This window comes from Scomber scombrus, chromosome 21 (genome assembly GCF_963691925.1).
Source record: "Scomber scombrus chromosome 21, fScoSco1.1, whole genome shotgun sequence".
NCBI classification, from domain to species: Eukaryota; Metazoa; Chordata; class Actinopteri; order Scombriformes; family Scombridae; genus Scomber; species Scomber scombrus.
The window spans coordinates 14,832,780-14,846,227 of NC_084990.1; the positions used below are offsets into that span (position 1 = coordinate 14,832,780).

The 13,448-nt window shown below is 36.6% G+C and overlaps 1 protein-coding gene and 1 long non-coding RNA gene across 3 annotated transcripts; both read right to left on the reverse strand.

Annotated features, from left to right (window-relative positions):
• Positions 1–3,964: 3,964 nt before the first annotated feature.
• On the reverse strand, positions 3,965–9,540 carry LOC134003448 (ras-related protein Rab-5C-like). Of its 2 annotated transcripts, none has more exons than XM_062442660.1 (6): positions 9,406–9,540; positions 7,531–7,882; positions 7,083–7,234; positions 6,562–6,684; positions 6,346–6,439; positions 3,965–5,053 (listed from the first exon to the last, which is right to left on the reverse strand). In XM_062442660.1, exons 2-6 carry the CDS (start codon positions 7,697–7,699, stop codon positions 4,926–4,928), a joined length of 666 nt encoding a protein of 221 aa, XP_062298644.1. In that variant the 5' UTR covers positions 7,700–7,882; positions 9,406–9,540; the 3' UTR covers positions 3,965–4,925. The 2 variants fall into 2 exon arrangements, with proteins under 2 accessions (XP_062298644.1, XP_062298643.1); XM_062442659.1 differs by having other exon boundaries at positions 7,531–7,886.
• A 2,019-nt stretch (positions 9,541–11,559) lies between these two features.
• LOC134003540 (uncharacterized) lies at positions 11,560–13,075 on the reverse strand. The gene is made up of 4 exons (XR_009927646.1): positions 13,006–13,075; positions 12,843–12,927; positions 11,898–12,011; positions 11,560–11,764 (listed from the first exon to the last, which is right to left on the reverse strand). It is a non-coding gene; the product is annotated as an uncharacterized LOC134003540 (long non-coding RNA).
• Positions 13,076–13,448: the final 373 nt, after the last annotated feature.

Consider the following 13,448-nt stretch of genomic DNA (forward strand, 5'->3'; position numbering starts at 1 on the left):
CTTAAGTTTTAAAGAATTTTTTGGGCCTAAAAATCATAGACTAATGACAAAATGAGCCACGTATAGGAGCTGAAATAGACTTATAAATATACCTTCTTCCTTTGTTCCTGGGAAGAGTGTGAGGCTGCGAGAAAATCTCCCCAACCAAGCGTTAAAAATCAATCTTCTCATCTAACTCTGAGCAAGTAGCACCTGTCTTCAGTGTGTATTGTATGTATAAATCTTGACTAGACAGCTTGACTAAAAGTCATCTGTGATCACTGAATGTTTTACTGAAAGAAAACTTGTGTCTTTAGCAAACTCAGCATATGTAAATATATGCAACAGAGTCTAAGATATTTAAAAAATTAGTATATTTTACATGTTTACTGTGCTTTCTTTCAATAGCATCCCATTGCACCACACTGCTGAATGTTTCATTTTAGATAGGAGACAATTATCGCACCACATCACACGCTATTACTATCTGCAGGAATCTCAAACCGCTGCACAGAATACAACCCAGATATGGCATCCCTGTGCCCTTGGTATTCAATGACATTTCTCTCTGTATAGGAAGATAGAAGGAACCCATCAGAACGAGCATTTGGAAATGTTTAACTGGTTTCTGTCTTTTCGAAGTGGGCTTGTGCTGTACAATTGGGCCAGTGCTTCCTCAAGGAAAAACACATTTACAGTGCTAAAGCTAATCCGAAAATCCTTGTTGTTATGACAACCACTCCTTTCTCAGGCTAGGTTCTGGACACATTACCTGTGTCATTTGCTCTACGAATTTGAAGCAAAAAATGGATATCACTGTAACAAAATGTGAATGTGTAAAAGGTGCGAGGCTGCATTTGTTTTCAGGGCACATCTCCTTTATTCTGCTTATCTCATCCTCTAAACACAGTCAATTTCAGTCCGGCTCTCAAGCCATTATGACTCACAGAGGCCAAATATGAAATGAGCTTCTTTTTTGACAGAACACATCTTGACTGACAGCTCAACAAATGAGAAATCATTTACTGTGAACAGAGCGGCCGCCTGCTTTTGGCAGAGATGCTACCTATCTTCAAGGCGTGTGTGTGCGTTTGTGTGTGTGTGTGTGTGTGTGTGTGTGTGTGTGTGTGTGTGTGTGTGTGTGTGTGGGTAAATGGGTTAATGTAAGGTCTGATGCATCACAACTAAGCCTAGAAAACAGTTCACACCATTTCCAGTTTAAAAATCTCTGGGGGTTTTTAAACAAGGAGGTTTGGACCAGGAGGACAAGCTTTAAACCATGTGTTATACCTGTGAGTAGAACACAAACAAACCTTTTGAAACCAAACATATTTATTTGTTAATATTTCCTGTCTATGTATATTCAAATGAATTCTTACTCTTCTAGATCAATTGCTTGTATGCAGATAAAATGCTCATTCCGACTGGTTTTCAAATCGAAGCGCTGTAGCCTGAAATAATAAGTGTTGAGATTTGGGGGATGGTAGTGTTGGTCTGTCATTAGGTCTGCCACTTTGGTCCATATTGAAATATCTCAATAGCCATAAAATGGATTGCCATGAAATTTTGAACACACATTCATGGTCCCCAGAGGATGAATCCTGCTGGATTTGATCCCCTGACTTTTCTTCTAATGCTACCAAGAGAATGATTTTGGTTTTTTTTGTAAAATGTCTCTTGGAGGGATCGCCATGAAATTTGGTGCAGATATTCAGGGTGCAAATATGATCATTTGACCTCCAGTTTGCAATGACCCTTTTAAGTATTTCAACTTCAACATAGTCGATTGACATTATTTGTTTGTTTTTTTTTAAAGATTTTTTTGGCAGACGCCTTTATTTAACAGTAAACAGACAGGAAACAGGGGAGAGATGGGGGTGTGACATGAAGCAAAGGACGCTCTAACCACTCGACCACCTGTACGCCCGACACTAAATTTTATACATGATAGACATTCACGGTTCCCAGATGATGAACGATTATGACTTTGGTTGATATTGTATGTTTTAACATGTCTCATGTTCACCTGAGGATGAACTGAAATAACTCATCTGGCGCATTCATCAAGTTTATAACCAAATACCTCCCTCAACTTTATGTTTAGTACTCAACAGCAAATATTAGCATGCTAAAACACTAAGGAACGGTGAACATAGTAAACATTGTACCTGCTAAACATTAACATGTGAGCATTGCTATTGTGAGCATGTTAATGCTGTTAAGCGTTTCGTTCAAAATATTCACAGTACAACCTCACAGAGCTCTTAGCCTGGTTTAGTCTTGTTAAATAAGTTGTAAATGTTTCTTTATATTTTTACATGGTCAACATTAAGCTCTAATCAGCCACTGATTTCACCCAAACTAAAATTGTGGTCCTGTTTTTCTCTGATCTAAATGGGGTGGATAACATGTTCTCAGTATAATCAACTGCACCACATACAACAGCCTCCAAAATGAAGTTGAATCAACATATATCTAAAATTGTTTAAACTAAACGGAACATTACAACCTTCATGAAGGTTTATTGTATTAGTTTTAACCAGGTACACCTAATAAACTGGCAACTATATGAATTTCCACCATGGGATACTGCTTTGTATTACTACATTGCTCAAACTGATGCCACACACATTTCTAAAAATGTCTTACAGACAGAACCCTCCAATGTCATGGAGGGCCTTTAAAATATTACACAGTTTCTTCAAGTAATAGACTTAAAACCTCAAACAGCTATGGGCACCTCTATTAAAAGGGCACCTTTCATCATAACAAGTGAACTGCTGCATTAACCTGCAGAAACCCTGCTGAGCGGTAGCACAAATGAAGCAAATCACTACCATATTATTTCTCTGCAAGACAGCTTTTTTCAAAGAGCCAATAATGGCTTCCTACATGTGCAGTCTATATACTGTCCACCTTTACACACATGCATACAAATGCAAACATCTTCTAGGTATTACAATTATTACATTGTGGTCAAGAATGTGTCCTTTTCTGCATATAGCCATGTCAACATTTTATACCTTATATATAGTTATACTACACAAAAATATCTTATACTAGACACTTCTATATTGAGTACAGAATACTGCAACCTTTGTAATAAGACATACACTGTTTAAATACACATCACCTTACATGTAGACTCCAGTGTGGTGATGCTTCCATCTAGTGGTTGGAAACGTTTACTGTGGTTGCTTCTTTGACGCTTCATTTGGCTTTAATGTTTGATCACTTCAGCTGCCTCCAAATGTACATTTGTAACATGAAATCTGTTTTGGCCACATGTCAGATTCACATGAACAGGTATTTCATTTTACTTTCTATTAAGAGTCAGGGGGCTGACCAACCTCAGCATACCTTGACCAGAAGGCAGAGAAACACCCAGGTATACAGTATATTTGAGTCAACTGCATGACATGAATGTTATATTTAGGTAAACAATCATAATCATCAGATCATACGAGCGTAGCCTTAAAGCAAACCAAAATCAAGTGATAAAATACACCTTGCTGGCAAACATATATCTTTTCATAAACTGTCCTTTGAATATACATTATTCTATGCACTCTGTACCTTTTGTTCTAACATACTAAACTGAAATACCAATACTGAATTTTGTATACTATCAATATGTCACATGAAGACATTGGACAGACCAGATTAACTAAAATATAGTAGGTCCTAAAGATAATACAAAGGTAGGCAGATAACAAATACAAATGTAATACAGATGCCTTTTCTTTTTTTTCTGATTTTAGTTGATCATCTCAAAAGGATTTACATTAACCAACTATTGTGATTCTTTTTTGACTCAGAGACAGGAAGTCTTTTATTTGTTCAGTACAGTAAATAAGCATTTAAATTCTCTGTTAGTGGCACTTTGAGGCTGTTCTGCTTCTTACACTGAACCATATATCCACTAATTCATTAGAAATGTCCACCATTGCCTCAGCATACACTGCAAAACGACTCAGAACAGACATCATTTTTCATGTTATTTATTATTTTAGATTTACAAGTTATTTTCACATTTCTCTTAAAAAAGGCTAACAACTCTCTGATGTTACAGGTATCAATACACAATGAATGCAAACAGCTGCATTTGTTGCACATCAGTTCAAAAACATCTTCAGATGTGTAGCCTAACAAATCATGACCTGCTTCAATAAGCAACGTCTAGAGATTTCCTTATCACTGTGGTGTGACCCAGGTCCCTAAAAAGAGCGACAAAATGCTGAGATATCAATTGCAATGTGACAAAAACCCCGTAAGTTTAATTGCTCTTTCATTTGCAATTTCAGTTGTGACAGTTGGGTGTTTTTATTTTTCATAATGATGATCAATGAGAAGGGGAAATGAGAGGAGCAGAAAAGTAAACAACTCAAAATATATATGTATATGTGTGTGTATATGTAAATATATATAATATATATAGTACACACACACACACACACACACACACACACACACACACACACACACACACACACACACACACACACACACACACACACACACACACACACACACACACACACACACACACACACACACACACACACACACACACACACACACACACACACACACACACACAAAAAAATGGCAAAAACCTCAATATCACCCTTCAAAAAAAATCATTTAAGACAGAATTTAATCAACTGAGACAGAGGTTGAGGATGAACAGGGAGGTAGATAGATACAGGGGGCAAAGACAGAAGAGAAGAGTAGTGAGGGATCTCTGTTATTCCCTCTAGCTTATGATTCTTTAAAAAAATGTTCCTTTAATCAAAGAGTATCCAGATAATCTCATCTGTAATCTCAGTTTAAGTGCAGGAGTGGCGAGAGGCTCTGCCCTTGCCTGCCTTTCTGGGTTTTAGCTACGTGCTGTCCTTAAAACCATGTTCAAGGCTCGCTCACTAAAGTACACTGTTTTGTACTTGCTAATTACTGCCACCACAGCACTGGCTACTGCGGCCCTGAGGAGCGGCTTCTTGTAGGTCCACTCCTGTCCTGGTCCGCCCTCCTGGTCCAGCTCCACCCTGAGGATCGTTCTTCGGTAGCTTCTTTGCTAAAAGGGGTAAGGCAGGTGCAACATATTGCCAATTTATAAGTTCAGAGTTGCAGCTTATTGACACATAGCATTATACACGTTATGTTTCTCACAGAAACTTCTATCATTTCTAAAACTGTTTTCTTCAGTGCCTTTCAGGTGTCACAAGGGAAAAAATCATTCTTGCCTACCTAGTAAATTAGCAAACATTTGATCCCAAATTGTCAAATGTCCAAATTACTGCAGCAGATGGAACTGAAGTTACAAGTTGTTGTGGCTTCTCCGCCCATTCAAAGAAAAGCATTTTGACTGTCAGCAACAGGCTTGCACATGTGTTTTGTCTTTCTAGTGCCAACAAATACATCGCTTATTCCTTTATATTAATATCTTGTTTCACCCGGCTGACCATTTCCCACAAAAACACACATCTCACATCTTAACAAAAGAGCCTCAACATGAAAGTTATCAGGCCACAGACAATCTGACAGGAATGAGCCACTTGAGTAAATTAGTGCAGTTTTGCTCGACATATGTTACAGCATTGCTTCAAATCATGTCCATTTATGTAACATTTACTAATTTATCGACAAAAATTGTCACCTGCTGGGCTCTGTAGTTTTCCTGTTGTTTAGCACAGTTTTTCTTGAAGTGTCAGTAAAATCTAACCGTCTTACTGGTACTTCAGGCCAGGTAAGAAAAGTCGTCGGTCTACATTTTTAGAATATGTGTTAAATTGCACCAATAAGAAATAAGTAGGTTATATTCTAACTCGAGATTTTGGAAGAAGAAAAAAAACAACTCTTAGATGCATTGCGATGCAGACGTGGATGATTCTGCATTTATTCACAAAAGCCAGGAATCTGTTTTCTAAACATTAGTTAATAACGTGATGTTGACGCAACGACAGAGGCAGAACTTAACTGTGACGACAGTGCAGCGGCCAAACAGTCTGTGGTGCGCACACCCTAGAGTTAATCTTAAAATAAGGAAGCGGTTGCAAGTAGGTTTTGATCGAATTACTAAACAATTACCTTTGTGAGATGAACGTGAAGTATACTGTGAACTGGCTATGCCGTCACGCAGCTAATGCTAACGCTAGCAGAGTAGCAAACGAGAGCAGCTGACCAACACACACTACAGCATTAAACAACTCTGAGGTGAAGCAAATAACTCGGATGTGATATGTTGAGATGCATCATGATGCATCGTGGAATTGAATCGTAAATCAAATCGTGAGGACGGTGACGATTCACATCACTAATTTGAACGTAACTGCTAAGATATCCATCTGTTAGGAGTGACACACTTACCAATAGCCATGAAAATTTCATTGACATTCATGGCAGTCTTGGCTGACGTCTCCATGAAGAGTAGACTGTTGTCATCAGCATATGTTTGTGCCTCCTGAGAACAAAGCATTGAGGAGAATATTAGAAATTGACTGTAGACACAAGTTCAACACAATGTTTAGGGCAAGGATTTCAAAGTCTGAAATGTAAAATAGATTCATATTTATATTTTCATACCTGAAGATCTACAGCTCTCTTGTTTGCAATGTCTGCCTTGTTGCCGGCCAGAGCGATCACTATGTTGGGACTGGCTTGTCTCTGCAACTCCTTCACCCAGTTTTTTGCTCGTGCAAAAGTATCCTAAAAAAAGCAACAAACTTGATTAATATTGCTCTCACCTAGAGTCTTCATATCACAGCTGTATTTAACCTTGGTTTCACTTTCCACCACAAGGTTAACCTGACATGACTTCACCTCTACAAGATATTTTTAAAGTCACATGTCAGTTTAACTCATAATATTTGCCACAGTCCTGCTTTAAATGTTTAAATTAAGCTGTATCTGTCACCTCTAGTAACACTGAAACTGACAAATAAAAACAAACAAAAAATACAAGTAATAAAAATGCATTGTTGCAACACCACTGTTCTTCAATTTAAGTTACAATCAAGTAAACAAGTAAATAATCCATCAGAGCTCATTTGCAAGTGGCTGGGTAGGCTCTGTCCCCCATGTGCGATCCTGCAGGTGAGACCTACTGTGTTAGTAATGTCGTAGACCACGATTGCTGCCTGGGCTCCTCTGTAGTACATCGGAGCCAGGCTGTGGTAGCGCTCTTGACCCGCTGTGTCCCAGATCTCAAACTTCACAGTGGTGTCATCCAGACAGACGGTCTGTGTCAGGAAGGCAGCTGAGAAGGACAAATGTACATCATTGTTATGTTAATGTTTTAGTAACATAATATGGAAATGACAGGGCCTTTGCTTTAATTAGTGAACTACATGGACACTATGGCTGGGTATTGAACTGCAGCACTTTTTGTTACCAAGCAAAACATGTTGGTGACATAAAGTATCTTGAATGTTCAGATCTGTAGTCTTAATTCTTTTGACTATGTTAATTAGGGAACATTTCAACCATTACCTACGTACATCATCCATTTACACAGAATTTACTGGCTCAAGTGTCAAGATGTGTGTTTCTTACCTCCAATTGTACTTTCCTGGTACTCATGGAACTGGCCTTTCACAAAACGCAGGACCAGGCTCGACTTTCCCACCGCTGACTCCCCCAGCAGCACTAGTTTGAACTGGCAGATTTTGTTTGCTGCTGCGGCACCATTAGGCCTGGATGCTCCTCCACCACGTCCCGCCATTGACAGAGATAAGAGGCTGTTCTGGATGAGACAACTTGAGCTGGGCTGAAACTACAGACTTGAGAGGTGGGGAGGGGAGCTGAGATCAGTGAGTCGGGAACTGATGATGGGCGACAACGACGTCAGGGGTAAACTCCTGGTGACAAGAAGCAGGCGTGATGTACAGAGGTGGAGTAACCCAGTCTTCCTTGAGAAATAAAGACATCGTAATCAGTGGAGCCAATTATGAGAAAACAAGCTAAAATTTAGTTTAAAAAGGGCTAAAGTGTTACAGTGTCTCATGTTACAGATCTGCTTTGAAAAGTAGATTTGATATTTAAATAACAATAATCAAGAACATAAATTATGAATTATTATATAAATCAATATCACATTTGTTCAAGATCAATCATCTGTTGATTGCCCATTCAATTACCTGACCACTTGTTTCAGCATCAGATTCACTTAGCATAAACATAAATGATTTCCAGCCACATCATAAACATGACTGCTCTCTCTCTGCTGCATTACAGACTCAGATACAAACTGTAACTTGCAGATTTTAATTATTGTAGCTCTTACACATTATAAAAAAGTGCAAACAGACCAACTACAACATTTTTCTGCAACTTTTTGATGGTTGATTTATACTTTCAGTCGTTTTCTAAGCAAAAATACCAAATACTCACTAGTTCAATCTTCTGAAACATTAATATTTGCTGTTTCTGTTGCCTTTCTCTGTTTCATGCCAGTTAGTAAACTGAATATATTTAGACTGATAGCCCGTTAAAACAAGTATAGTAACTAGCATTCTTAAAAATGCACTAACACTCAAACCAATATCTTGACTATCATTTCATGTTTTCTTTGATAATGTCACCATCCATAAACAGCTGAGTCACCAAACTATATCTCAACCATCTCAGCAACCAATATAGCTGATATAAACCAGATGAAGGGACACACAGCTGATATTAGTATATTGCACATTTATGTCTGCAGATAAGTAATAAGGAACTGCAATGCAAACATATTTAAAATATATCTGTGATTAAAGAATATTTCAAATGCAAAATCAGTTACTTGATCTCTCTCTGGATCTGTAAAGAGTTACAACGATTACTCGATAAAATTGTTTATTGTCACGTTTTATTAATCATTTTGAGTCAAATTTTCTGGTTAAACGTGAATATTTTCTGGTTACTTTTAATCTTCTATTGTACAAAACTGAATCTATTTGTGGTTGTGGATTATTTGCCAGTACAAAACATCTGGGAAACAAACAACTAATCGATGAATCAAGAAAATACTCAACAGTTTACACCATAACGTCAATGATCGTTAGTTGCATATCTAACCTTTATGTTATGAGGTTATATCATAACTACTGTCCAATATATCATCGTTAGGTTTGTTTTATACTGTCAACCACTGTCATCAGTCTCAAAAATACATCCAATGATAATTAAAATATGATAAACAGTTCATGACACAAGATGTATTTATATTCACTCGGTAGGTTTAAACAGCAACTTGGATTAATATTGTAGTTAAAAACGCCACAATACTAGATAAAGGCGCTGATTACAACATTAAACTAGCTGATTTTTAACTTTAACGGCATGAGAAAACAAAAACAAGTTAGCTCCGAGGCTAAATTAGCAATGCTAACATCGGCTAACAGGAAAAATGACTAAAACAAACAAATAACAGGCCAACATTCTTACCAGCCACGAAACACAGTGTCTACGCCGTCCTGTGTGTTATGATTTATAACCGTGTTCTTCCTCGTTGAGCAGTTTTCCCTTTTTTCCTGAAACACTTCAGGTTCGGTAAATTATGCGCTTCCGCCTAGTCGTAACCAAAATACTTCCTGAATTCTTCTGTCATGTGACGCAATGGAACAGCCAATGAAATGGCTGGATGACGTGACGTCAGAACAAGGTTGTTTAATGACGTAAACTGTTTGTATGAAGGCTTGGCACTTAATCATCACTAAAGTTAAGGACATTTCTTTTGAACTTATTCATAAGTATAGTCTATCCAGCTAAAAATGTACTTACATTTTTTTTGTTTTAAAGAGACATTGATGTGATTGCATTTAGCAAACAATACATTAATTCAATTCAATCCTCCCTAAAACCCAAAAGCAATTAAAACTGTAACTTGTGCTATGTTAAAAAACTTTATATAGATCCCCATCCGCCTAGCGTTAATTTCCAGTTTAAATGTGTACATTTTATTTTACATATACATTTACCTTTCTTTGTATTTGTTATTTGTACCCAGAATGTATACCGTTTTGTACATTGTGTACATATAACCTGTTTTTTAAATTGTTAAATAAAATAATAAAGTTTTTGAAAAAACAGGTGTAATTTGGAGTTTATAGATGGTAATATTAACAAAATAACAACATTTTTGGATTCTTACATAATAACAGTTCATTTATATAAATGAAGGTTATTTAAAGTTTTCAGATTTTGAAAATGATTTGAGATGCTACTTTAAATCTAAGCCAAAGCATCACATTTGTTCTATATTTTTATTATTTGAGGATTTTTTACAGTATGTTTTATGCAGCAGCAATGTCTATGCTTGTGAAATGGTCACTGCTTATTAAAAAAGAAACTAAAATAAATATTTTTCTACAGATACGTCTGTGGCTCATGTTTACAGAACATAACAGAGTGATATCTACTGTGTCAACACAGTGGAAACAAGATTAGGCCAAAACTTCATACATAGCTGGACTGTCAATAAAATGCTAGACAGCTTTTAATGTGTACATTGCCTGGTTAACTAAGAGATATTGACATTGCAACATGTTTAAGATGTTTGTTTATATGTAAGCTCAAGTTTATTTATTTGGATAGCACTTTTCATAAAGTAGTTGCAAAACAAGATGCTGCACACATAAGAAAAATATTTTAAAATAATTAAAGTATACTTTGCACCAGATAGTAGATTATATGCTGCTGTTGTAAGAAGGGTCTAGTTAAGACTTATGCTATACTTTTATGTATTTTATATATTATTTCACTTACTCAGAACCTGGAAAATAGTTTGAATGCAGTAACTATGCCTTTAATGGAAAGTGACAGTTGTGAGATGATAGGAAAAAGCAGCAACTGAAAAATAAACCAACTGCAAACTGCAGTTCCTCGATTGGCTACTTGAGGCAGGCTCCAAATGCGAATCAATTCCCTCAGACCCCCATGTAAAAAATCCAATTTAACAGCATAAATAATCATGTTAACAGCCTGGTATAAAACCAGTTTTGGTTTCTTTAGCTAATTTCCCTATTCATAACAACTGCACCAGGGGTTCATTTATATAAGTGACAGGTAGGTGCCCTCACAGGCAAGAAGGTAATATAACCGTGAAGTAACCCCAGATTCACAGAGTATGAACGTGGCCATCACTATTTCAGTGTGTTTTCAGTTCATGAAAGTTAATTTTAACATTTAGGTCACCTAAGTCTTGTTTGGTTGTACTAAAAGACCCTCCATGAAGTACATTATGTTTTTAGTGATTTTAAACTTTTTTTTTTTGCTAGCAACAATTAAAATGATCATTATCACCATTAACCATAGACTGTAATTGCACCATGCTAACCAAGCTAGCAGCTAGCATTAGGATCAGCTTCACCCTCTCTTCCAAATCCCAAGATAGCGACTGTCAAAATGGTCAAGGTTTCAAAAGTACACAAACCACTGATAGATGTCATTAAGGCTACATAGCCATTATTTTTCACAGTCTATGGTCTGCTGGAAGGGAACAAACCATTTAGATTGCATGAAACTTAACCAGCCCAAGTTTTTGAGAAAAACTATTGAAGAAAGAATAAGAGAGACAAATAGAAGTGCCAAAAAAATAGATGAATTTGTAACACATTGCTTTTTATTACAAAGATACTGGAACACACACAACAGAGTATTCATGTATTGCAAGATATGTTGATGTTCATAATGATAATGTTCATTTATCTGTTGCACATATATATGCTGCAGCAATTGGATGATATTTCGCCTTTATTGTAACGCTTACAGTCGTTTGATGTCATGCAGCCCTGGATGAGGGGAACTGTGAAAACATGGGAAAAGAAAGGATGAACAGTTAGGACATGTTGTTCTTCTTATTGTTTTAATACTAATGACAGTGGTGGACCATTGGATATTTAGCAGAGCAGACAGTGAGTGAATACTTCAATACTTACGGATAACACCAGGAAGCATGACTTTGCCACAGAAAGTGTTTGATCTAGAGCACGTCTCTACTTGACTTGTACAGTGTTTGTGCGCACCTCCACAGTAACATGACAAGGATTCACCTGGGGGAAAAAATTTAAATGATAACCTTTTGCACCATTCTGATCCAACTAATGCTGCATTTTCATTTCCATTTTGATGAAAGAGACTGCAGGTCTGGGGTGTCTCTGGTGGTGTAAGAAGTATTCAGATCCTTTTTTAAAAGTAAAAGTACCAATACAGAAGTGTAAAAATACTTTGAATACAAGGAAACATCCAGCATGAAAAATCCTACATAAGTAACAATACATTGGTTTTAGCAGCAAAATGTAATGAAAGTATTACAGTAAAAGTAGTGGTTTGGTCTACAAGAGTAACATGCTGCTTACATACTCATCCAGATAAATTTAAGGAGTCATGAAATGATTGAAGGAAGAGAAAAGAAGAAAAACAAAGTTCTGATAAACACTTTTTTTCAGTTTTTGACTTTTTCTCTAATCTTTTATTTTTGGTCATTTGAGCATTTGAAATGAAACCATGTGAGAAGTTTAGAGTTGTTAACAACTAATAGACATATGATATGTGACCCTGACTACACACTGCTTTTTTAAGACGTCAAAAGCCAAAAAGGTTGGAATCCACTGGTTTCATCTTTAACAATGTTATATTTTTAAAAGCTTGTTATATTATCCATTGTGTCAAATCTTCATTGAATTAAAACTGTTAAATAAATGTAGTGGAGTAGAAAGTACAATATTTCCCTCTGAAATGTAGTGGAGTGATAGTATAAAGTAGGTTCAAATGGAAATGCTCAAGTAAATTAAATGAACGTCAAAATTGCACTTAATTACAGTACTTGAGTGAATGTACTTAGTTAATTTCCACCACTGGGTGTATGCTGAATATGAACTCACCCTGACTGACAGCCAACAACACCAGGACAGCAAGAATCACAGTCTTCATGTTTTCACAACACGTCACTTCTCTGTGCACAAGTGTCTGTATGAATAAAAGTGTGAGAGGATTAGATTATTGCTGAGATCAATTTCATAGTCCAAAAACCAAAAGACCTCTTACCTAATTAATTGTCCTCCTGGATAGTTGTTACCCAAATGTGCGCTGTGTGGAGACCTGGACTCTTCTTTTATGCCGTCTTGTTGCGCAATTGTTTCACTGATGTTGAATATTCAGTATATTATTAACTCAGAATGACTTATCAAAGCCAGACAAAGATGTCAGGAAAACACACTCTTACACCACAGACTAACGGGAAACGCACTTTATCTGTATTTATATGAGTTTGTACATTATGTAAAAGTTGTGTGGTTGTGGTTGGACTGATTGCACCAATTATTCATTATTGAGGTATTTTGGTGGGAATCACCAATCCTTTTCAATTGTCACATCAGAACACATATTTTGTCTGATTTATGTACTGTTTATTGTTTGACAAATTTGTGACATCTTAATATGTGGAAATCATTACAATAACCTAATTTTGTCATCTTAGCCACAACAGA

Bases quoted from the DNA above. Each gene is read 5' to 3' on its own strand.
- LOC134003448 (XM_062442660.1), bottom strand. From the start codon at position 7,699: ATGGCGGGACGTGGTGGAGGAGCATCCAGGCCTAATGGTGCCGCAGCA. The intron at 7,235-7,530 runs GTAAGAAACACA...TGTCCTTCTCAG, and splicing joins CCAGGAAAGTACAATTGGAG to CTGCCTTCCTGACACAGACC. The intron at 6,440-6,561 runs GTATGAAAATAT...CTTTGTTCTCAG, and splicing joins AGAGAGCTGTAGATCTTCAG to GAGGCACAAACATATGCTGA.